We start from the raw sequence: 20,455 nt of genomic DNA on the forward strand, positions 1-20,455 counted from the left end.
CTAATAATATTGGGTGAGATGTATAGGATTTCCAATAGTTAGGCTGGTCTATAGCATTAATTGGGGGTTGTACGCTCCTATTGATCTCCTTGTTCCAGGTTGAGAATGGCTATAGGTTGTAGGGGGAGAACAGTATTTATATGTTGCAAGCAAGACATAACTCAAATGTAATAAAGTATTACCAATTAGCATTATATAAATACAGCTGATTCTGCTTGTCATGATGTGTAGTGATAATCAGATAATATTATAACACTTGGGGGAGATGTACTAAGCCTTGGAGAGAAAAATAAAGTGCCAACCAATCAGCTCCTAACTGCCATGTTACAGGCTGTGTTTGAAAAATGACAGTTAAGAGCTGATTGGTTGGTAGTTTATCTCCCTCCACTTTCTATCACCAAGGCTTTATACATCTGCCCCCTAAGGAAGTAATTATTTATTATTTTTAATGTGTCTGAAGGGCTTTAAAGAATGTAAAACATGGCTAATTAAAGTACAACTCCTTTATGTCATTCATATCATACGGTAGCTGTTTAATAATGCGTTGGTTTGGGATGTGACCTGGATGACCATGGACTAGGTGTCTTTTTTTTTTCCACAAGGCTCTCCCTTTTAATATCCTTAGAATTATTCTCAATTGGGGCCTAATTCATAGTTGGACACATGCAATCACAATGTGTGACCAGGAAAGTATATGTAGCAAATGCAGCTCCATTCCCATGCAAGTAACATGAGCAGATGTGTCTGGAATACAAGGCAAAAATAAGACACATATATAAATTGTTATACTTTACAAGCAACACTGCGAATTTCCAGGTCAACATGCCCTTCAGCCTCCAACCCTGCCCCCTTGTCACAAGTGCAAGTTGCCTGGCAAAAAGATGAGCACCTCATGCTCCAAAGTAAAGCTGTAGCTTGCATCTGTTACACTCTGTAGCTATGAAATCAATTAGTAAGCGGACCCCACTTCTTGATTTGTGTTGTCCTCTCTGGGCAGTTTAACATCTCCATCAGCTGCGGCACGTGACCAAGTCCCTATATACATTATGCATACCCACTGGGCAGGCCACTGACCTCCTTCCCTGCATAGGCTTCCCTATGATGTGAACTCCTGTTCCCCACAATATATTGTAGTGGCCAGGACCACTGACCTTAGTCAGGTATTCTCAAATTGATGCTGATAATCAATGGTCTGACCATTCCATACAAATACAATATATAGCTGCCCATAGTGGAAAGAACACTGATCTTAAGCCGCTCCTCTCACCTGTTTCACTGTATCCTTGGTGCATAAGTGACTTTCCACAGGCTTCGGTGGGTAAGTTTTCTACCATACGTACATCAATGTATAGTCTGGGACTGGCAGGCTCAGACAATAAGCTATTTATGTCACTGAGTCTACAAGCTATTTACATCTTTTATGTGTCATGAAAATTAAAAGAGGAAGAGGTGATGACATGGATGGTAATCTTTCTTATAACTGCCAACATTAGTGGGCTGGATTCTATTAGACGCAAACTGATTACGGCAGCTCACATTGCGCATTTATGAGCCCATTACAGTAGCTGATTTCTGCTTGCACCTCACAGGCTGCAAGCAGAAATAGGCTAGTAGGAGGTAACGCCAAAGCTTGTGCTGATATTTGAATCCACTCCAATCAATTGACCAGCATGAAGGTTGGGGGTCTCTCTGTTCTAGATTCACTCTGATTCGTCATTTACATGTGTTTTTGATCATCTGAAGTTTGCTGCCCAGAAGATCTGTTATTGTTTAGAACATTGACATGTTTTAGGGTAATATATGTGTTGGTTGCTCCCAGCACTTAATTTTAAACAAAGGACAAATATACAAGTAATAATTTAAAATATATATAAATATTTATTTCTTAGTACAATATATGAGTATATGACTGTAATATGCAATTAACTGTAAAGAATATAAAAAAAAAAAGACAATTTCATATATGGTGTATAATTTATAAAGAATAAAAAAGAGAAAAAGAAAAAAGGTGTATTTAAAATGTAAGTATTTTCCTAATACCGGTATACATACACTGAACAATGACAATACTAGACAACATATAAGGTAAGATTGAAGTGCAATAAAAGGTTCTGTGGAACTTAGTAGAAACGCTTGTGCGGTTTACTCTACTCAAAAGGTGCATCAAAATTGCTTGAAGATTTTAACTTCTGTTTGATACTATGTTTAAACAATGTTTGTTACTTGTGTCAAATTCCGGATACAAAGTCTCTCCAGCCAGGGGATTTGGCAGTATAAGGCAGTAGTAGCTGATAAGGATAATTTCCAAAATGCACTCACCGCTATTTATAAGTCCCACTGGTGGTATCTCTGACCGCTGATAATGTCTCGTGCTGATAGTTAGAAGCGGGTGTCTGCCGGCAGACAGAAGAAATCGGCGACGGTGGTCTACGCGTTTCGCCTGTATTGAGCAGGCTTCGTCAGGACAAAGCCTGCTCGATACAGGCGAAACACGTAGATTGCCAAGCTACGGATTGGACACACGCTTTCAAACGCTGACCACCGTCGCCAATTTCTTCTGTCTGCCGGCATTTTTCATCTAAAAATTAACATATGGAGAGCTGTAAGAAGATTTAAGAGATTGATATGGGTTTCTTTTACAGGAGTGTAAAACTTGTCAGTACTCTACTGTCTTCTAATTGTGCTGTCAGATTGTTATTCTTTATATGCTGCAGATTACTGTTTTAAACTGTAATAGTTCTAATATATTTTTATAAGCTAACAATATGAATGTTACTTGGTAGCCAGTATGGTGTACAATACAGTTCAGCAACTTTATCTGTTGAAGACTCCGGCTCGGTACCCTGTTGTGTCATGCTTTATCTTTCGGAATAATTTATCTGTAAAGTTCTGGAAGTATCACTAATAGTATAAAAGGTGTTTATTTAACATGATAAACAAAAGCTGTGAAAAGAGTACTGTACTACACATCATGAGATATAAATAAGCACAAGCATTCTATACACATTCTGTAAACATTCTTCTATAAACAGTAAAATACAAATTTAAAGCTAATATAATTTAATATTACGATTTGGCTGCTTGCCTTACTTAATACGGTTTGTAGACAAAGATTTTTTGATAAATGACATCCGCTAACCAGGGTTGGGGCTGATATGCCGGCGGTCATAATACTGATCGGGCATCCCGATGGGTAGAATCTCGACAGGGGTTGGGTAAGTATGCTAACCCTCTCACCCAGCGCCAACATTCCAGCGTTGGTATTTCGACTGCCGGGATCCTGACCATATCCCAATAATTTTGTACTAACAATAACAACATAAAATCGGTTTATTTATGTAATTCAATTAAACGGATTAGCTTTCAGTCATTGCCTTGTTTTTATTGCAAGATTGATGTGAATATGTACATTTTCGGTACCTTTTTGCTTTTATGTTTTATCCAAAGGCGTTCGCCACTTAATATCACAGTCAGTGATAAAAGCTTATTTTATAAGACTGCATTACCTATATTAAATAGTAATTTCTTTTAACAATTTATAAAAGTGGGTGGTATTTTTTTAAAATCCTGTTTATGTATTAGACAGTTACAATATGTATGTTAGGAAGATTTTATTTATTTGTTTTAATTTGCATTGCCATTTTTGAGTTACATACAGTACTCCTGTATTTTCTGCAGCATCTGTTTTTTAATGTTTTCTAGATTGCTCGTTTATGTTGCTTTGTGTTCATAAGTGTTAGGACTCACACATGTTGATGAATTTTCTAAGAATGTACTCAATTTTCAGTTTTACAAATAGTTTTCAGGATTATGAACTTGGTTTAATCTTGAAGCATTTTTCACTTAATGTTCCTTTTTTTCTATTAATAATTTGCAAATTGGTAGTTCTCACAGGCTTTGGTTTGGTGGTGGATCAAGCACCCAAAAACACTTCTCGTAAGTTATAATTCACACCACTACTTTAGCCAGTTTTGCCTACTACTGATCCTTGCAAATAGGAAAAGTCAAGTGCACAGTAATATGGGGACACCCTTGACAAGTTTATATACGGGACTCTAACTTAAATAAAGCAGGCCTGCACATATGCAGTGTATATACAGTGTTAGTGTTTTACATTCTAGCTACAAATATATGTATAAACTATATGGGTATTTTATCAAAGTAGCCTTAACATATATTGCATATTACTTTTTGTAACAGATTAAAAGATCGCTTATGTGGTTTTAATATAGTATATCCAAATCTGTAATAGTCAACTTCTGAAGTTTTGGGACCATACAGAGAAATGAACGGAAATCCGGCCCTGTGCAATCATTGCCGCTAATCAAATTGCCCCCATTAGATTGAGAAACTGCTTGTTTCTTCTACATGATCTTCAGAATGCATGGGATACTCTTCAGTACTCTGAGGTCTATGTCTCCTCCATGAGCTCAATTTTTTTACCGTTTTGGTAACATAAGATTTAAATGTGGTTCCCATGTAAACATACAGTAAGGGATTGAGACAGCAATGAAATAAGGCCATGCTTTCTGTTACCTGCATCATTAAGTCAATGGTCTTACTGGTCTTGCAGCTGGTAATCAAAACATATATTATATCTATGGCCCTCCAGAACTTGACAATATTATACGGCAGCTGAGTAAGTAGAAATATTCCTACCACGGCCAGCAATACTTTAAGTGAACGTGATCTTTTTATGTTGGGAGTTTTTATGAGGATTCTGGCCATGACTGAATAGCAGAACAACATGATTAGAACAGGAATTATGAAACAAAACACCGTTTCAAGGATCTGAACTAAGGCGGTAACCTGTTTTATAGCATCTTTAGGATATGTGGGAAGACATTGGTGTTTGCCATTGTGTTCCTTTACCTCATTGTAATAAATATCAGGAATGCTCAACAGTAGGGAAGTGGTCCACACGAACAGGCAAATTGCCCAGCATCTTTTTCTAAAATTTTGTTGGCTTGTTGCCCTGGTTACTGCAAAGTATCTGTCCAGACTAATGCAAGCTAAGAACTGCATTCCAGAGCTGAAGTTTATAGTATACAAAGCTGAGGTTATCTTGCACATTTCTTTTCCAAGCTGCCAACCAATGGAAGCATCCACTGCCCAGATAGGAAGTGTGAAGAGCAGCAACAGATCTGCCACTGCCAGATTCAGCAGGTATACATCAGTCTTAGTCTTCATCTTTTTATAGTATGCATATATGGCAACCACTAAAGAATTGCCTGCTACACCAACCACAAATGTCACAGAGTAGAATACTGGGAGAAAAATCTCAGCAAACCTTCTAATGTCATGCTTCACACAGAGTTCCTCATAATTGTCATAGTCAAAGGTCGTGTCTGTGTAATCTTCATAGTTTTCTGTTGTTGTCATTAATGTGGCATTTATCTGATGTTCCATTGTGCTGCTTCTAATGGGGAAAGAGAGGAATGTGTGTGTTATTGATATTTTCATAAAATACAGTTCCCATACCTTTTGAAACGGAAAGCTAGGACACCCATTTACCAAACTTGCAAGTAGCATATAAATCCAGTTAGTTTATAGATTTTAGGGAGGAAGCTAGGCCTGTCTGGGAAAAACTAGGATACACTTGTGCTCTGTGGCCACCAGATACTTTATACACCCTGTTAAATCCGTTGTGAAGAGTACATATGGGAGATACTCTGTTGCCACCCTTTTTGTATAACGCACTTTGGCCCTCATTCCGAGTTGTTCGCTCGCTAGCTGCTTTTAGCAGCAGTGCAAACACTAGGCCGCCGCCCTCTGGGAGTGTATCTTAGCTTAGCAGAAGTGCGAACGAAAGGATCGCAGCGCTGCTACAAAAAAAATTGTGCAGTTTCAGAGTAGCTGCAGACCTACTCCTATCTTGCGATCACTTCAGACTATTTAGTTCCTGTTTTGACGTCACAAACACGCCCTGCGTTCGGCCAGCCACTCCCCCGTTTCTCCAGCCACTCCTGCGTTTTTATCTGGCACGCCTGCGTTTTTGCACACACTCCCCGAAAACTGCCAGTTACCACCCAGAAACACCCACTTCACCCACGTAATTGCCGATTTTTAGCCTGATCGCTACGCTGCGAACAACGGCAGCTAGCGATCAACTCGGAATGACCCCCCCTTGTTTTCACCATGAGCCATCTTCTTAACATCCCTAGACCATTCTACCCAATTACCAACATGCTTATACAATTCACACAAGTTTACATATATTATTCTATATTCAAAGACTCTCTAGTCACTCAATGGACCCATAACCCCACTAGATACTTTTCCTATTGTTATCTTATGCAATAAGTGCCATTTAACTTCATGTATCAAATTGTAATCTTGAGAGCAGTGCCCCCTTGCTGCTATGCCTGTTTAATGCCTTGTTTTATCACAGAGTTTGTCAAATGTAGATGCTATATAAACGAGCAATGGTAATAATATTTGTGGCTGTTATGCTTTGACACTATGTTCTTGTTTTTAGACTTATATTTACAGTGGAAACAATGTCACACTGGTGCAGTGGTTAAGTACTAATCTCTGCTGCTACAGTTCTCATACACTATTGCTACAGTTGCACCAAACATCCAGTCTCAGTGCCCCAAGTTCCGAGCAACTCTGCTTGCTCCAAGCGTCTTTTTGGCTTGAATGTGCACCTTAATCACGGTGCGACAAGAGTGTTTCACGAGAAGGCACTGATTAAATTGATATGCAACATTTGTATGTGCCTGAGTCTGAATCTGTATTTGAGTTGCTACGATGCAGCAGCCATATTGGCAAATTAATTCAGACTGGAATGAGTAGAATATAATTAGTATGCTGCTCTGTATCCGATAACCAGCAGCACAAATTACCTCTCTTGCCGAGGAGTCTGCATTGCGTCTTTCCCCCCTGACCTGCCTGCCGGTGATTGACGGCTGATTTCACCGGGAAGTGGGGCTTAAGGGGGTTATTCAGAGTTGTTAGCAAACTAAAAAAGCATACTAATGGGCAAAACCATGTTGCAAAGCAGGTGGGGCAGATGTAACATGTGCAGAGAGAGTTATATTTAGGTAGGGTGTGTTCATACTGAAATCTAAATTGCAGTGTAAAAGTAAAGCAGCCAGTATTTACCATGCACAGAAACAATATAACCCTCCCAAATCGAACTCTCTCTGCACGTGTTACATCTGCCCCACCTGTAGTGCTACATGGTTTTGCCCAATTGCTAACTGTTTTTGTTTGCTAATAACTCTGAATAACCCCCTAAATCCATCAGTGGGAGATGGAGCCTAAATCCAGAGATGGCGCTTTATTATCAACAAGCTGGCTTCTAGGGACTGCACCAGCTGCAGTCCCTATAATTAAAATTAGAGATGAGCGGGTTCGGTTCCCTGAGAACCGAACTTCACTACCCGAGCCCTGCTCGGGTTTTCCCGCCTGACTCGGAAACCAGAACGAGGCAAAATGTCATCATCACGCTGTCGGATTCTCGTGGGATTTGGATTCCATATAAGGAGCTGCGCGTCGCCGCCATTTTCACTCCAGTACCAGAGAGTGTAACTAGAGGACGTGTCTCCGTCCTCTGTCTGTGCGGGAGGGAAAGCGGGGTGGCGATTCCAGTGCTGTCTTGTGCTACTTAGTCCAATGTAGTGTATTATGCTGCATCAGTCCAGTCATAGTGGTGGTGTTCTCTGCTGCCATATGTCCAGTGTATCTGTATAAGTCCAGTGCAGCGGTGCTGTGTTGTCGTATATGTCCAGTGATACTGCCGTATATGTCCAGTGACACTGCCATATATGTCCAGTGACACTGCCGTATATGTCCAGTGACACTGCCGTATATGTTCAGTGGTACTGCTGTATAAATCCAGTCCAGTGGTACTGCCGTATATGTCCAGTGGTACTGCCGTATATGTCCAGTGGTACTGCCGTATATGTCCAGTGGTACTGCCATATATATGTCCAGTGATACTGCCGTATATATGTCCAGTGATACTGCCGTATATGTCCAGTTCTACTGCCGTATAATTCCAGTGCTACTGCCGTATAATTCCAGTGCTACTGCCGTATAATTCCAGTGCTACTGCCATATAATTCCAGTGACACTGGCGTATAAATCCAGTCCAGTGGTACTGGCGTATAAATCTAGTGGGACTGGCGTATAAATCTAGTGGGACTGGCGTATAATTCCAGTGGTACTGCCATATAATTCCAGTGGTACTGGCGTATAATTCCAGTGATGCTGCCATATAATTCCAGTCCAGTGGTACTGCCGTATAATTCCAGTGGTACTGCCGTATAAATCCAATCCAGTGGTACTGCCGTATAATTCCAGTGGTACTGCCGTATAATTCCTGTGGTACTGCCGTATAATTCCTGTGGTACTGGCGTATAAATCTAGTGGTACTGCCGTATAATTCCAGTGATACTGCCTTATAAATCCAGTCCAGTGGTACTGCCGTATAATTCACAGTGGTACTGCCGTATAAATCCAGTGGTACTGCCGTATAATTCCAGTGGTACTGCCGTATAAATCCAATCCAGTGGTACTGCCGTATAATTCCAGTGGTACTGCCGTATAATTCCTGTGGTACTGGCGTATAAATCTAGTGGTACTGCCGTATAATTCCAGTGATACTGCCTTATAAATCCAGTCCAGTGGTACTGCCGTATAATTCACAGTGGTACTGCCGTATAAATCCAGTGGTACTGCCGTATAATTCCAGTGATACTGCCATATAAATCCAGTGGTACTGTCCTGTGCTGTATATTATTTACTCCATTTAAAGGGGTTATTAATATTTAATCCAAATCATTTTTACAGGGTTTGCCCTGTGTGGTGTAGGGCTCAAGAACCACTTCCTCCTAGTGCTGAAGCTGCTGCCACTAGTCATGACATAGATGATGAAATGCCATCAACGTCGTCTGCCAAGGCCAATGCACAATGTGATAGTAGAGGGCATGTAAAATCCAAAAAGCCAAAGTTCAGTAAAAAGACCCAAAAAAATAAATGTAAATGATCTGAGGAGAAACGTAAACTTGCCAATATGCCATTTACGTCACGGAGTGGCAAGGAACGGCTAAGGCCCTGGCCTATGTTCATGACTTCACATGACAATGGAAGTGGTTCAGCTTCACATGACGATGGAAGCCCTCATCCTCCCGCTAGAAAAATGATAAGAGTTAAGCTGGCAAAAGCACAGCAAAGAACTGTGCATTCTAATATGGTATCACAATCCCCCAAGGAGAGTCAAAGTGTGTCAGTGGTTGCGATGCCTGACCTTCCCAACACAGGACGGGAAGAGGTGGCTCCTTCCACCATTTGCACGCCCTCTGCAAGTGCTGGAAGTAGTACCCACAGTCCAGTTTCTGATATTTAAATTGAAGATGTCACTGTTGAAGTACACCAGGATGAGGATATTGTTGCTGGCGCTGAGGAGGAAGTTGACGATGAGGATTCTGATGGTGATGTGGTTTGTTTAAATCAGGCACCGTGGGAGACAATTGTTGTCTGTAGGATGAATAAGCCCATTGTGATGCCTGGGCAAAAATACCAAAAAAACCACCTCTTCGGTGTGGAATTATTTCTCCACAAATCCGGACAACAGGTGTCAAGCCGTGTGTTACCTCTGTCAATCCGTAATAAGTAGGGGTAAGGACGTTAACCACCAAGGAACATCCTTCCTTATACGTCACCTGCTGCGCATTCATCAGAAGTCATAGTCAAGTTCTGAAATTTTGGGTAAGAGCATAAGCAGTCCTAATAAACACCTAAATCCCTTCTTCCTCTTGTACCCAAGCTCCTGGAAGCCACACCACCAACTCCCTCAATGTCAACTTCCTCCTCAGTCAGGAACGTCAGTAGTCCTGCAGACCATGTCACTGGCAAGACTGAGGAGTCCTCTCCTAACCGGGATTCCTCCGGAGGATCCTTGAGTAGTACGCCTGCTGTTGCTGCCGCTGCTGTTGTTGCTGCTGGAAGTCAATCGTCATCCCAAAGGGGAAGTCGGAAGACCACTTGTACTACTTCAAGTAAGCAACTGACTATCCAACAGTCCTTTGCGAGGAAGATTAAATATGACAGTTGTCATCCTGTTACAAAGCGGATAACTGAGGCCTTGACAGCTATGTTGGTGTTAGACGTGCGTCCGGTATCTGCCATTAGTTCAGTGGTACTTAGAGAATTGATGGAGGTAGTTTGTCCCTGGTACCAAATCCCATTTAGATTCCACTTCACTAGGCAGGTAATACTGAGAATGTACAGAGACGTCAGAAAAAGTGTCCTCCGTGTCCTAAAAAATGCGGTTGAACCCACTGTCCACTTAACCACGGACATGTGGACAAGTGGAATAGGGCAGACTAAGGACTATATGACTGTGACAGCCCACTGGGTAGATGTATTGCCTCCCGCGGCAACAACAGCAGCGGCACCAGTAGCAGCATCTCGCAAACACCAACTCGTTCCTAGGCAGGCTACGCTATATATCACCGCTTTCTGTAAGAGGCAGACTGCTGTCAACCTCTTACGGAAACTGAGTGACATCATCGCACAATGGCTTACCCCACTTAGACTCTCCTGGGGATATGTGATATCGGACAACGCCACCAATATTGTACGTGCATTACAATTGGGCAAATTCCAGCACATCCCATGTTTTGCACATACAATTAATTTGGTGGTGCAGAATTTTTAGAAAAATGACATGGGCGTGCAGGAGATGCTGTCGGTGGTCCGAAAAATTGCGGGTCACTTTCCACATTCAGCCACCGCGTGCTGAAGACTGGAGCTCCAGCAAACACTCCTTAACCTGTCCTGCTATCACCTGAAGCAAGAGGTGGTAACGAGGTGGAATTCAACACTCTATATGCTTCAGAGGATGGAAGAGCAGCAAAAGGCCACTCAAGCCTATACATCCACCAACGATATAGGCAAAGGAGGGGGAATGCACCTGTCTCAAGCGCAGTGGAGAATGATTTCCGTCTTGTGCAAGGTTCTCCAACCCTTCGAACTTGCCACACGTGAAGTCACTTCAGACACTGCCAGCTTGAGTCAGGTCATTCCCCTCATCAGGCTTTTGCAAAAGCAGCTGGAGAAATTGAAGGAGGAGCTAAGACAGAGCAATTCCGCTAAGTATGTGGGACTTGTGGATGGAGCCCTTCATTCGCTCTGCCAGGATTCAAGGGTGGTCAATCTGTTGAAATCAGACCACTACATTTTGGCCACCGTGCTCGATCCAAGGATTAAAGCCTATGTTGTATCTCTCTTTCCGGCAGACACAAGTCTGCAGAGGTTCAAAGACCTGCTGGTGAGAAAATTGTCAACTCAAGCGGAATGTGACCATCAACAGCTCCTCCTTCATTTTCTCCCGCAACTGGTACTGCGAGGAAAAGGATAAGATTTCCTAACCCACCCGCTGGCGATGATGCAGGACAGTCAGGAGCAAGTGCTGACATCTGGTCCAGACTGAAGGACCTGCCAATGATTACTGACATGTCTACTGTCACTGCATATGATTCTGTCACCATTGAAAGAATGGGGACGATTATATGAGTGACAGCATCCAAGTAGGCATGTCAGACAGTCCGTATGTATACTGGCAGGAAAAAGAGGCAATTTGGATGCCTTTGCACAAACTGTCTTTATTTTACCTAAGTTCCCCCCCCCTTTCCCCCTCCAGTGTGTACTCCGAAAAAGTGTTTAGTGCAGCCGGTAACCTTGTCAGCGATCAGCGTAGGAGGTTACTTCCACAAAATGTGGAAAAGATGATGTTCATCAAAATGAATTACAAATTCCTCCAGCAAGACCTTGACCAGCAATTGCCTCCAGAAAGTACACAGGGACCTGTGATGGTGGATTCCAGTGGGGACGAATTAATACACTGTGAGGAGGAGGATGTACATACTGAAAGGGGTAAGGATTCGGTGGATGAGGTGGACATCTTGCCTCTGTAGAGCCAGTTTGTGCAAGGAGAGATTGATTGCTTCTTTTTTGGTGGGGACCCAAACAAACCAGTAATTTCACCCACAGTCGTGTGGCAGACCTTGTCGCTGAAATGATTGGTTGGTTAAAGTGTGCATGTCCTGTTTATACAACATAAGGGTGGATGGAGTGCCCAAGGACAATTCCATCTTGCACCTCTTTTTCTTCTTTGCATCATGTGCTGTTTGAGGACTAGTTTTTTAAAGTGCCATCCTGTCTGACACTGCCGTACAACTCCAGGGGGGTACTGCCATATAAGTCCAGGGGTACTGCTGTATAAGTCCAGTCCAGTGGTGTTGTCTTGTGCTGCATCAGTCCAGTGGTGGTGTTTTGTGATGCCATAAATCCAGTGGCGGTGTCCTGTGCTGTATATTATTTTCTCCAAATAAAAGGGTTATATACATTACTTATATTATTATCCAAATTATTTTTACAGGGTTTGCCCTGTGTGGTGTAGGGGTACACTTGCCTGTGCTGCATATTATTATAATAGCTCCAAATAAAAGGGTTATTATTATCCAAATTAATTTTATAGGCTTTGCTGTGTGTTTGTGTGGTTTAGGGGTACACTCTCCTGTGCCACCAATATTGTGCGTGTATTACATCTGGGCAAATTCCAGCACGTCCCATGTTGTTTGTGCCGCACACTTGTGTCGCTTAGCTTAGTCATACAGCTACCTCATTGCACCTCTTTTACTTCTTTGCATGATGTGCTGTTTGGGGCCTAGTTTTTTTTAAAGTGCCATCCTGTCTGCCACTGCAGTGCCACTCCTAGATGGGCCAGGTGTTTGTGCCGCACACTTGTGTCGCTTAGCTTAGTCATAAGGCCACCTCAGTGCACCTCTATTACTTCTTTGCATGATGTGCTGTTTGGGGCCTATTTTTTAAATCTGCCATCCTGTCTGCTACTGCAGTGCCACTCCTAGATGGGCCAGGTGTTTCTGCCGTACACTTGTGTCGCTTAGCTTATTCATACAGCTACCTCATTGCACCTCTTTTATTTCTTTGCATGATGTGCTGTTTGGGGCCTAGTTTTTTTTAAGTGCCATCCTGTCTGCAACTGCAGTGCCACTCCTAGATGGGCCAGGTGTTTGTGCTTCACACTTGTGTCGCTTAGCTTAGTCATACAGCCACCTCGGTGCAACCTTTTGGCCTAAAAACAATATTGTGAGGTGTTCAGAATAGACTGGAAATGAGTGGAAATGAATGTTATTGAGGTTAATAATACCGTAGGATCAAAATGACCCCCAAATTCTGTGATTTTAGCTGTTTTTATGTTTTTTTCAAAAATCATCCAGATCCAAAACACAAAAGGGTGGTTTTGGCAAAACCAATCCAGATCCAAAATACGAGCATGGAACCAGAACCAAAACACAAAACACGAAAAAATGTGCCAGCCGCACATCTTTAATTAAATTGCTTTAACATGTGGGGCCAAATGTAATAGGGTCCAAGATTTTTGTGCTGGACAAACTTGCATCTCACATCAAAAGGTGTGAGTTAGTTCCAAAACTCGGCCAGTGTAATAGCCTGAGAGTTTTTAAATTCGAGGCTATTACATTGTGCAAGTATGTACAAGTTTTCTCATATGAAAACTCACACATTGTAATGTGAGTTTCATTACATTGTGCAAGTTTGACAGAAGCATGCGCAGATCAGTGAGATCTTCGCATGCTTCTGTGTAAAAGTTGACAGAGTTAAAAAGTGTGTGTTGGGGGGGAGGGGGGTGACATGGGGTACCCACCAAAAGCACAACCAGCACCGGGCTCTTGAACTGGTCCTGCTTCCAAAAATATGGGGGGAGAGACATAGGGGTCCCTACTATTTTTTAAATCAGCACCAGGTTACACTAGCCAGGGAAGTAATGCCACAGCCGTGTGACACGTCTGTATTGGTCCCGGCGGCCATGGCATTACTCCCCCCCCCCCCCTTCCCCCCCCCGTACTAGTCAGCCCTGGCCAGGGATTTCTGGGGGGGATGGCAGCCCCCCAATAAAGGGGACCCATTCCTCCAGAGCAACCAAGGCCAGGGCTGAAGCCCGATGCTGTCCCCGACACCACATAGCAGAGATCTGCCTTTCTCGGTGCTGCACCTTTACCCTTTTTACTTACTTATCCTCTTCCCCCTTTCCCCACACATTACTACAGCAGGTGGAAGGGTGGCATTTGCTGCTGCCATAAGACTGGACATATGGCACTGGGCAGTTCTATTATTACCCAGCCTGTCAATGACACGGAAGAGCTGACTTATTCTCCTCTGTGTCCGCGACCCGTACTCCGTTTGGTGTTTTAGGCAAGCTCCTCAGTTTACCTTTTGGTGCTCTGGCCCTCACAATGCACACCCAATGTATTTGTTTCAGCCTGTGTGCGAGAGAAACCATAATCTCATTGTGAAATAGCTGATAACAGGGGACAACAGCTCACACTTAGCAGCACAAAAATGATACACCGGTAAACATAATCAAATTCTGTCTGTATATGAGAACATTTCCATGTATTTTTGTGAATGTTAGACAATCCCTTTTAGCACTGCATCAACTTGTTTTCAGTGTGAATTATATTTCACTCTACTTTTTGTTTCATTCAGAAAACAGAGTCCTGCAGGACTCTCTTTGGCCATGTGCCAAGCTGTGCTGTGTAGAAAGCAGAGAACCCTAATCACTTGTGCGTATAGATGCATTCAGAAGTGTTCAAGAGCTGTCTAAATGTTACTTTAGTCACAGTGCAACTGTCCTGTAATAAAAATGATTTGCAAAGAGCGACACATGGAAAAATTGTATTGGAAACAGATTGTTCTGTCTAATATACCACGTCTTTCTTCTGTACTTTTCTTTATGCAAATATGCGTTTTCTTTATGCAAATATGCGTTTCACATAGTTATCTAAGCTAAATTAATAAGAAGAAATAAATCATGTTTTTCTTGCTTTTTTGGAACATTATTTCAATATTAAAGCTGACATGTTTATAAAAGCTGCATCGCTGACAAAAGTTGTATAAATAAATTTTATGTAGAATTGAGTGATCACCATTGTTAATATAACTTAATTTTACAGTACACATGGAGACTTGTGGGTACTTTTCAGCATTTTGTTATGTTGTGGCTTTACAGAAAGAACTAATGTGCATTGCATTCTGTTGTTTATTTTGTCTAGGCATTGCTTTTTTAGAATGTGTTTTATATAAACCATCTAATCTGTTGTATTATATACAGTACATTATTTCTAAAGGAAGACCTAACTTTATTGAAAGTTAATGCTAAAAAGCAGCAAAGCCACTCACCTCTTTCCTTCACTTGCATAAGAATGTCTGCTAATAAATAAAAGCCCTGCAAGTCTGTTTTGTCATATAGCCAGTACCACGCCTCCCTGGAAGGGAAGATAAAACCGTTCCTAACAACATTTAAAAAAAAAAAAAAAAGGTTCCAGGAAACATATATGAGCAGTGGGCTGTATTGTTCTGTTACTGTTGTACATATAACACATGGTACATATTCCAAACTTTTGTAGGGATTTGTAGCAGTTATTGGTAAATTAATATTGAATAAAAGAGGTTTAACATTTTAGATGATATGTCCCTATTTTACTCCTCAATAGCAGGAAGAATCTATCAAACCAAGGAGAGGTCCACAGCTTATTTTTGTCAAATTCACATACCCAAGTTTATAATACGATTATTCATGAACATTGGTTATTTTCTGCAGTGTAGCCATTGTAAACCAACCTCTGCACTAAGGGCCAGTAGTTAAAATGAACTAATCACATCTGTCTGAAAAGATCTGTAACACAAGGAGTGTCTGAAACAATGCTGGCTGCTGGAGCAGGCGCACATACGTAGCTACATCAACAGCGTGGGTGCGCTGTGGCTTAATGTGAACGCCGGGCTGGGAGTGTTTACACATCATATTGCTAAACCATTTTAGTAGTAGGAGCCCCCACAAGTTAGTTGCCCTGGAGGACCCACGAACCGTAATCCAGCCCTGGTCTGAAATCTAAAGTCTGAAATTAATTGCAAGTAATATCTTTAGCAGGTAATAAATATGAGTAATATTATTCATACATACAAGTACTTACAAAAACATATACATTTCTAATTAAAAATTATAGTATTCAAAATGAATTGAAGTAACGTCAGTTTAGCATTGGATGGGAATCGCTCAGTAAGAATGAGAGAAATGCCGTGCACTGTAGCCAACAAAATATATATATTTTTTTAGATATTTGCAGTGCTTCAGTGCTTGCATGTGGGGAAAACTAAAGACAGGGTAGAATAAATTAAGAACCTTGCATTCTTAAGGTCCATACACACTTAACGATAAAATGAGCGACGTCGCTCATTTTCCCCCTCCTTGAGCGACGTCGCTCATTTTATCGTTAAGTGTGTATGCCACCAGCAACGACCAATGCGTGGCCCCGCGGGTCGGCAACGATCGTCGCTGTCGGTAGGGCATGCATGAAGGATGTGGACTGTCGTCCACGACCTTCATGCAGGGCTGGCGGGGGCGTGACGTCACTGAGCGATATGAGCAGTCATATCGCTCAGTGTGTACAGGCGGCTGCCGGCCCGGGAGGGGGAAACGTTAGACGATGTCGCTCACAGAGCGACATCTTCTAATGTGTATGGGCCTTTACACTATCCCGATTTGGAGGCTCTGTCCTGATGTGCCAGAAATTTGCAAGTCAGTATTAACAATTTAATTTAAACAGCGTGGTATAATGATGACTGCAGCCTCTCTGCTCCAGTGTCATCTATACGCTGTGCATAAGTTGATAATGATAAGTGCAGTGCATTTTTCTGTGTACAGTATGTTCTTGGCTCCTTTTCACATCTAACTCATTGTTTCCCAAAGTGAGTGATACCGCAACATGGGGACACTGGGATGATCCAGGGTAGCAGTAAAAGCCTAAGGTGTAATTGGATAGCATTAAATAAAAATAAGGGGGCAGTGGAAGGCTACCTGTAGTCGGTCCCAGTTCTTACAGTGAGATAGATGTGCTGTCTGTGGGACTCTTCATGCTCTCTCCTGCTGCATGGGGGGAGTGTGCACAGGTGCACCATAATCTCAGAATCCGTTGCTGCATGCGGAGTGTGGTGCCGCACTGTTCCAATCCGCTCTTCCTCCTTCTGTTGCACGGGTGGCCTCAGACGAGATGGATCTGCCACCTGTGCTGGTGGCATATTGGGCCGCCTAAGATTGCCGGCCTTCAGCTGCACAGTGCAGCAGAGCCAATGCCGCAGCCTAAGCGCTCTACTCCACACAACACAGTCGGCCAACTTCCCTGCTCTTTGGAGCGCTGTGGCTGTCAACGCAGTCATTGAATGGGAACGAGGAATAGGAGCCTGCTAAGAAGGATGAATATTCTAAGATGCATGCTGAAGACCCCTTGAGAGCAATAACTTTAAGAAATGCGGACATAAATCTGTTAACTAAAAAAAGAAACCAATTGCAAATAGCAAATCACTGATTTTAAGACTGCTACTGCTAAAAATAGAGCCAAACATTAATAAATTGATAGTAACGCATCAGGTTCATCCTTCTCATTAAGGTTATTTTTAATGTTATTTCTGATTTTTATTTTAATATCCTTTATCCTAATTTTCTGTGTGTAATACTAATGTTACTATGAGTTTTTAAAAATTAATTTTATAATTTCAAGCTTCAAGATGTCTTATTTACAACATCTTTCTTTACTAAGTTGTAGGATGTAGGTAGAAATATAGCTACCGTTGGTTTTGCCTTGTAAACGTTTGCTGCTTTAAAAAAACTTCCGAGTTCGTCCGGTATCTCGGAAGTTCCAGCCGTCTCGCACTCCATTACATTTGGCCCAAAGTGAGCATTAGGCATGGGAGTCGGAGTAGCTGGTGGAACCTTAATGGCCGTACTGACTGGGAGGTTACCCAGAGATGTGTGCTGAGCGGTCTAGCACAGACCGCTCAGCACACATCTCTCGCCTCGCTCAGCACAGCGCGATGTGCTGAGCGAGGGGGGTGACGAACACGGGGGCCACTTATTTCACCCAGCAGTAAAATGAGTGACCTACTAGATTGTGCCGGCATGCAGGGCAATCTAGCAACGGGGATAGCGACGCGCGGGACTGCGCATCGCTGTCGCCATCACCCCTACACACGGAGCGATGTCCAGCTAATTTCTAAGCAATCTAGTCAGATTGCTTAGAAATTAGCTGAACATCGCTCCGTGTGTACCCCCTTTAGACTTGGCAGGCTGAGCAGTAGACAGAAAGTCATTTACAGGAACCATAGCATAGGAACCATGAGGGGCGAGGGGGAAGGGGGCGGTTGGCGGCAAGAGCAGTGATTAGCTTCAACCACTGTGACTGCTGTAGTTCACACAAAGTCCAGATGCATTTGGAATTTATTGCATAGACATCACATTTATCATGTATAATGTGCTGAGTGAGAAGAACAGAAATATCACAGCATATAGTTGCAAAGAAATCTAGTATTGCAACCACCGAATTCAGTATGATATCCTGATGGACGGGATACCGGCCAACAGAATCCCGACAGTCCCTCCAAAAGTACACTAACCCTCCTCGGCCCCCTACCCTAACCCTCCCTGGTGGTGCCTAACCTTAACACTCCCTTCCCCGCTACCTAAACCTCGCCGCTTGGTGCCTAACCCTATCCTCGCCTTCAAAGTGCCTAACCCCATCTTCCGCAGCAGGACGTGAGCTTGTCTCACTGGAAGAACAATCAGGATTCCGGGCATCAGTATTTTGACATCGGGATCCAGAGCTCCGGATCTTGACGTCGGCCTTATGCCATCGTTCGGGATTCCGGCGTTGGTATTTTGATTGCCAGGATCCTATCCGGCGGCATTTTAACTACATCCACAACCAGCAATGTTAGTATCAATACTTGAAAAATATATTGGGCCTGATTCAGACATGATTGCTGCAACAGCAGCGATCGCATCAGGAAGTCCATTGTCTTGTGCGCACGCATTGACAGGCAGAGGTGGTTGCGGGCGTGTTGGCGGCGTTAGGTGGGTGTGGTTCGGACAACAAAGGCGTGTCCGAACCATTGCTGGGGCGGGCCGCGGCAGCTGCGTAATCCAAAACATTGCGGGTAGCCACCTGCCTCCGCAGCTAGGCTGTGTAGACAGGGAGCTACTCGCTGGGTGCAAAAACGTAGCCGTGTGCTTTTGCACCTCTAAGCGGAGGTGGGGGGCTTGGCATGCAGGGCGTCCCCCCGCATGTCAGAGATTGTGACTATTTTTAGCACAGCTACGATCTGCTCTAAATCACCCCCATTATTAGTAATGTTGCACAGAAATATCTTGAAACAAGCATTTACGTATATATAATATGTAGAGCTAGACACGCCCTTTGACTGAAGCATAACATGCCCCCCTCAGTGGTGCGCTGCACTTTGCACGTGCATTCTACTATCTACAGTGTAATCTCCCTGATACTACTTTTCAAAAGCAGGCCAGTAATGTATATCATACGTGGTTTTAATAAGAGCAAGAAGAGAAGCTATAGACCCAACAGAAAATTTTTTTACAATGCTCCATAACAGTAAGAGAAGTCATCATAATCTCTGAGTAACAGAGAAGGGCTGGTTTGAATAATGTTTCTGAGGAAAAACACAATAATTTATTTACATGTGAATTCTAATATGGTTACTCACTGTTCTGCTGAAATCATTTAGGAAAGTAGTTATTGCTAAACTAGTTTCCTGATTATCATGCTTATACTGCGCATGGGTTCCATTGTATAGATATTCAGTCAATAGGTCGACCCCATATAGTTAACATTAAGTCAACCGAGTCATAGTGTCGACAGGTAAAAGGTAGACATTGCTTACAGTCGACAGGGTCAAAAGGTCGACATGCCAGTGGTCGACACAAGTTTTTTGGGGGGAGCGGTTCACATATTATTTTACTTTTGCTTGATTTACCATCCACGTGGTCTATGATTTGGCAATTGTAATCTTGTCCAAAGCGTGGCGAGCGAAGTGAGCACGCAAGGGTACATGTTTACACTGATTGCGCTTACAGGTGATAAATCATACAAAATGACACCCAAAAAACGTAACAAACGTGTGACGACCATTTTCATGTCACCCTTTTGTACCCGTCAACCATTTCTACTGTCTCCCTTTTCTAAGTCAACATTTTGACCTTGTCAACCTAATACAAGTCGACCCAATGACTATGTAATTACTGTAGATCTTCTGTACCACACCCCTGTACATTTACTTAATTCATTAGACGTGAACCATCAGTGCAATATATGTGTTTATCTTCTCTGAAAGCTTACAGTATTTTATCTTGCAGCATTTTATAATTTTAATGGTTGTGTATTGTTGATTTAATGTGTGCCTCATGTACAGTACTTAATCACGTTTTGGGCCTCATTTAGAGTTGGGTGTACGTCAGGTTGTGTGAAATAAACATTCACGTTTTCATACTGCGCATGTGGGCAGAAATGCACTCGTATCTAAATGTTGAACAGAGGAGAAGGAATTGGTGCACTAT

General features: G+C 42.6%; 2 protein-coding genes across 4 annotated transcripts in view; one reads left to right on the plus strand and one right to left on the minus strand.

Moving 5' to 3' along the window:
• The window catches only part of ACAD11 (acyl-CoA dehydrogenase family member 11), a 279,715-nt gene that overhangs the window by 210,176 nt on the left and 49,084 nt on the right, over nucleotides 1-20,455 (plus strand). The window lies entirely within an intron of this gene.
• On the minus strand, nucleotides 1,856-15,274 carry ACKR4 (atypical chemokine receptor 4). 2 transcript variants are annotated; one of them, XM_063922390.1, is made up of 2 exons: nucleotides 15,235-15,274; nucleotides 1,856-5,419 (listed from the first exon to the last, which is right to left on the minus strand). In XM_063922390.1, the coding sequence occupies exon 2, from the start codon at nucleotides 5,407-5,409 to the stop codon at nucleotides 4,339-4,341; it is 1,071 nt and encodes a 356-aa protein (XP_063778460.1). In that variant the 5' UTR covers nucleotides 5,410-5,419; nucleotides 15,235-15,274; the 3' UTR covers nucleotides 1,856-4,338. The 2 variants fall into 2 exon arrangements, with proteins under 2 accessions (XP_063778460.1, XP_063778458.1); XM_063922388.1 differs by lacking the exon at nucleotides 15,235-15,274 and adding an exon at nucleotides 14,266-14,318.

This window comes from Pseudophryne corroboree, chromosome 5, assembly GCF_028390025.1.
Source record: "Pseudophryne corroboree isolate aPseCor3 chromosome 5, aPseCor3.hap2, whole genome shotgun sequence".
Lineage (NCBI taxonomy): Eukaryota > Metazoa > Chordata > Amphibia > Anura > Myobatrachidae > Pseudophryne > Pseudophryne corroboree.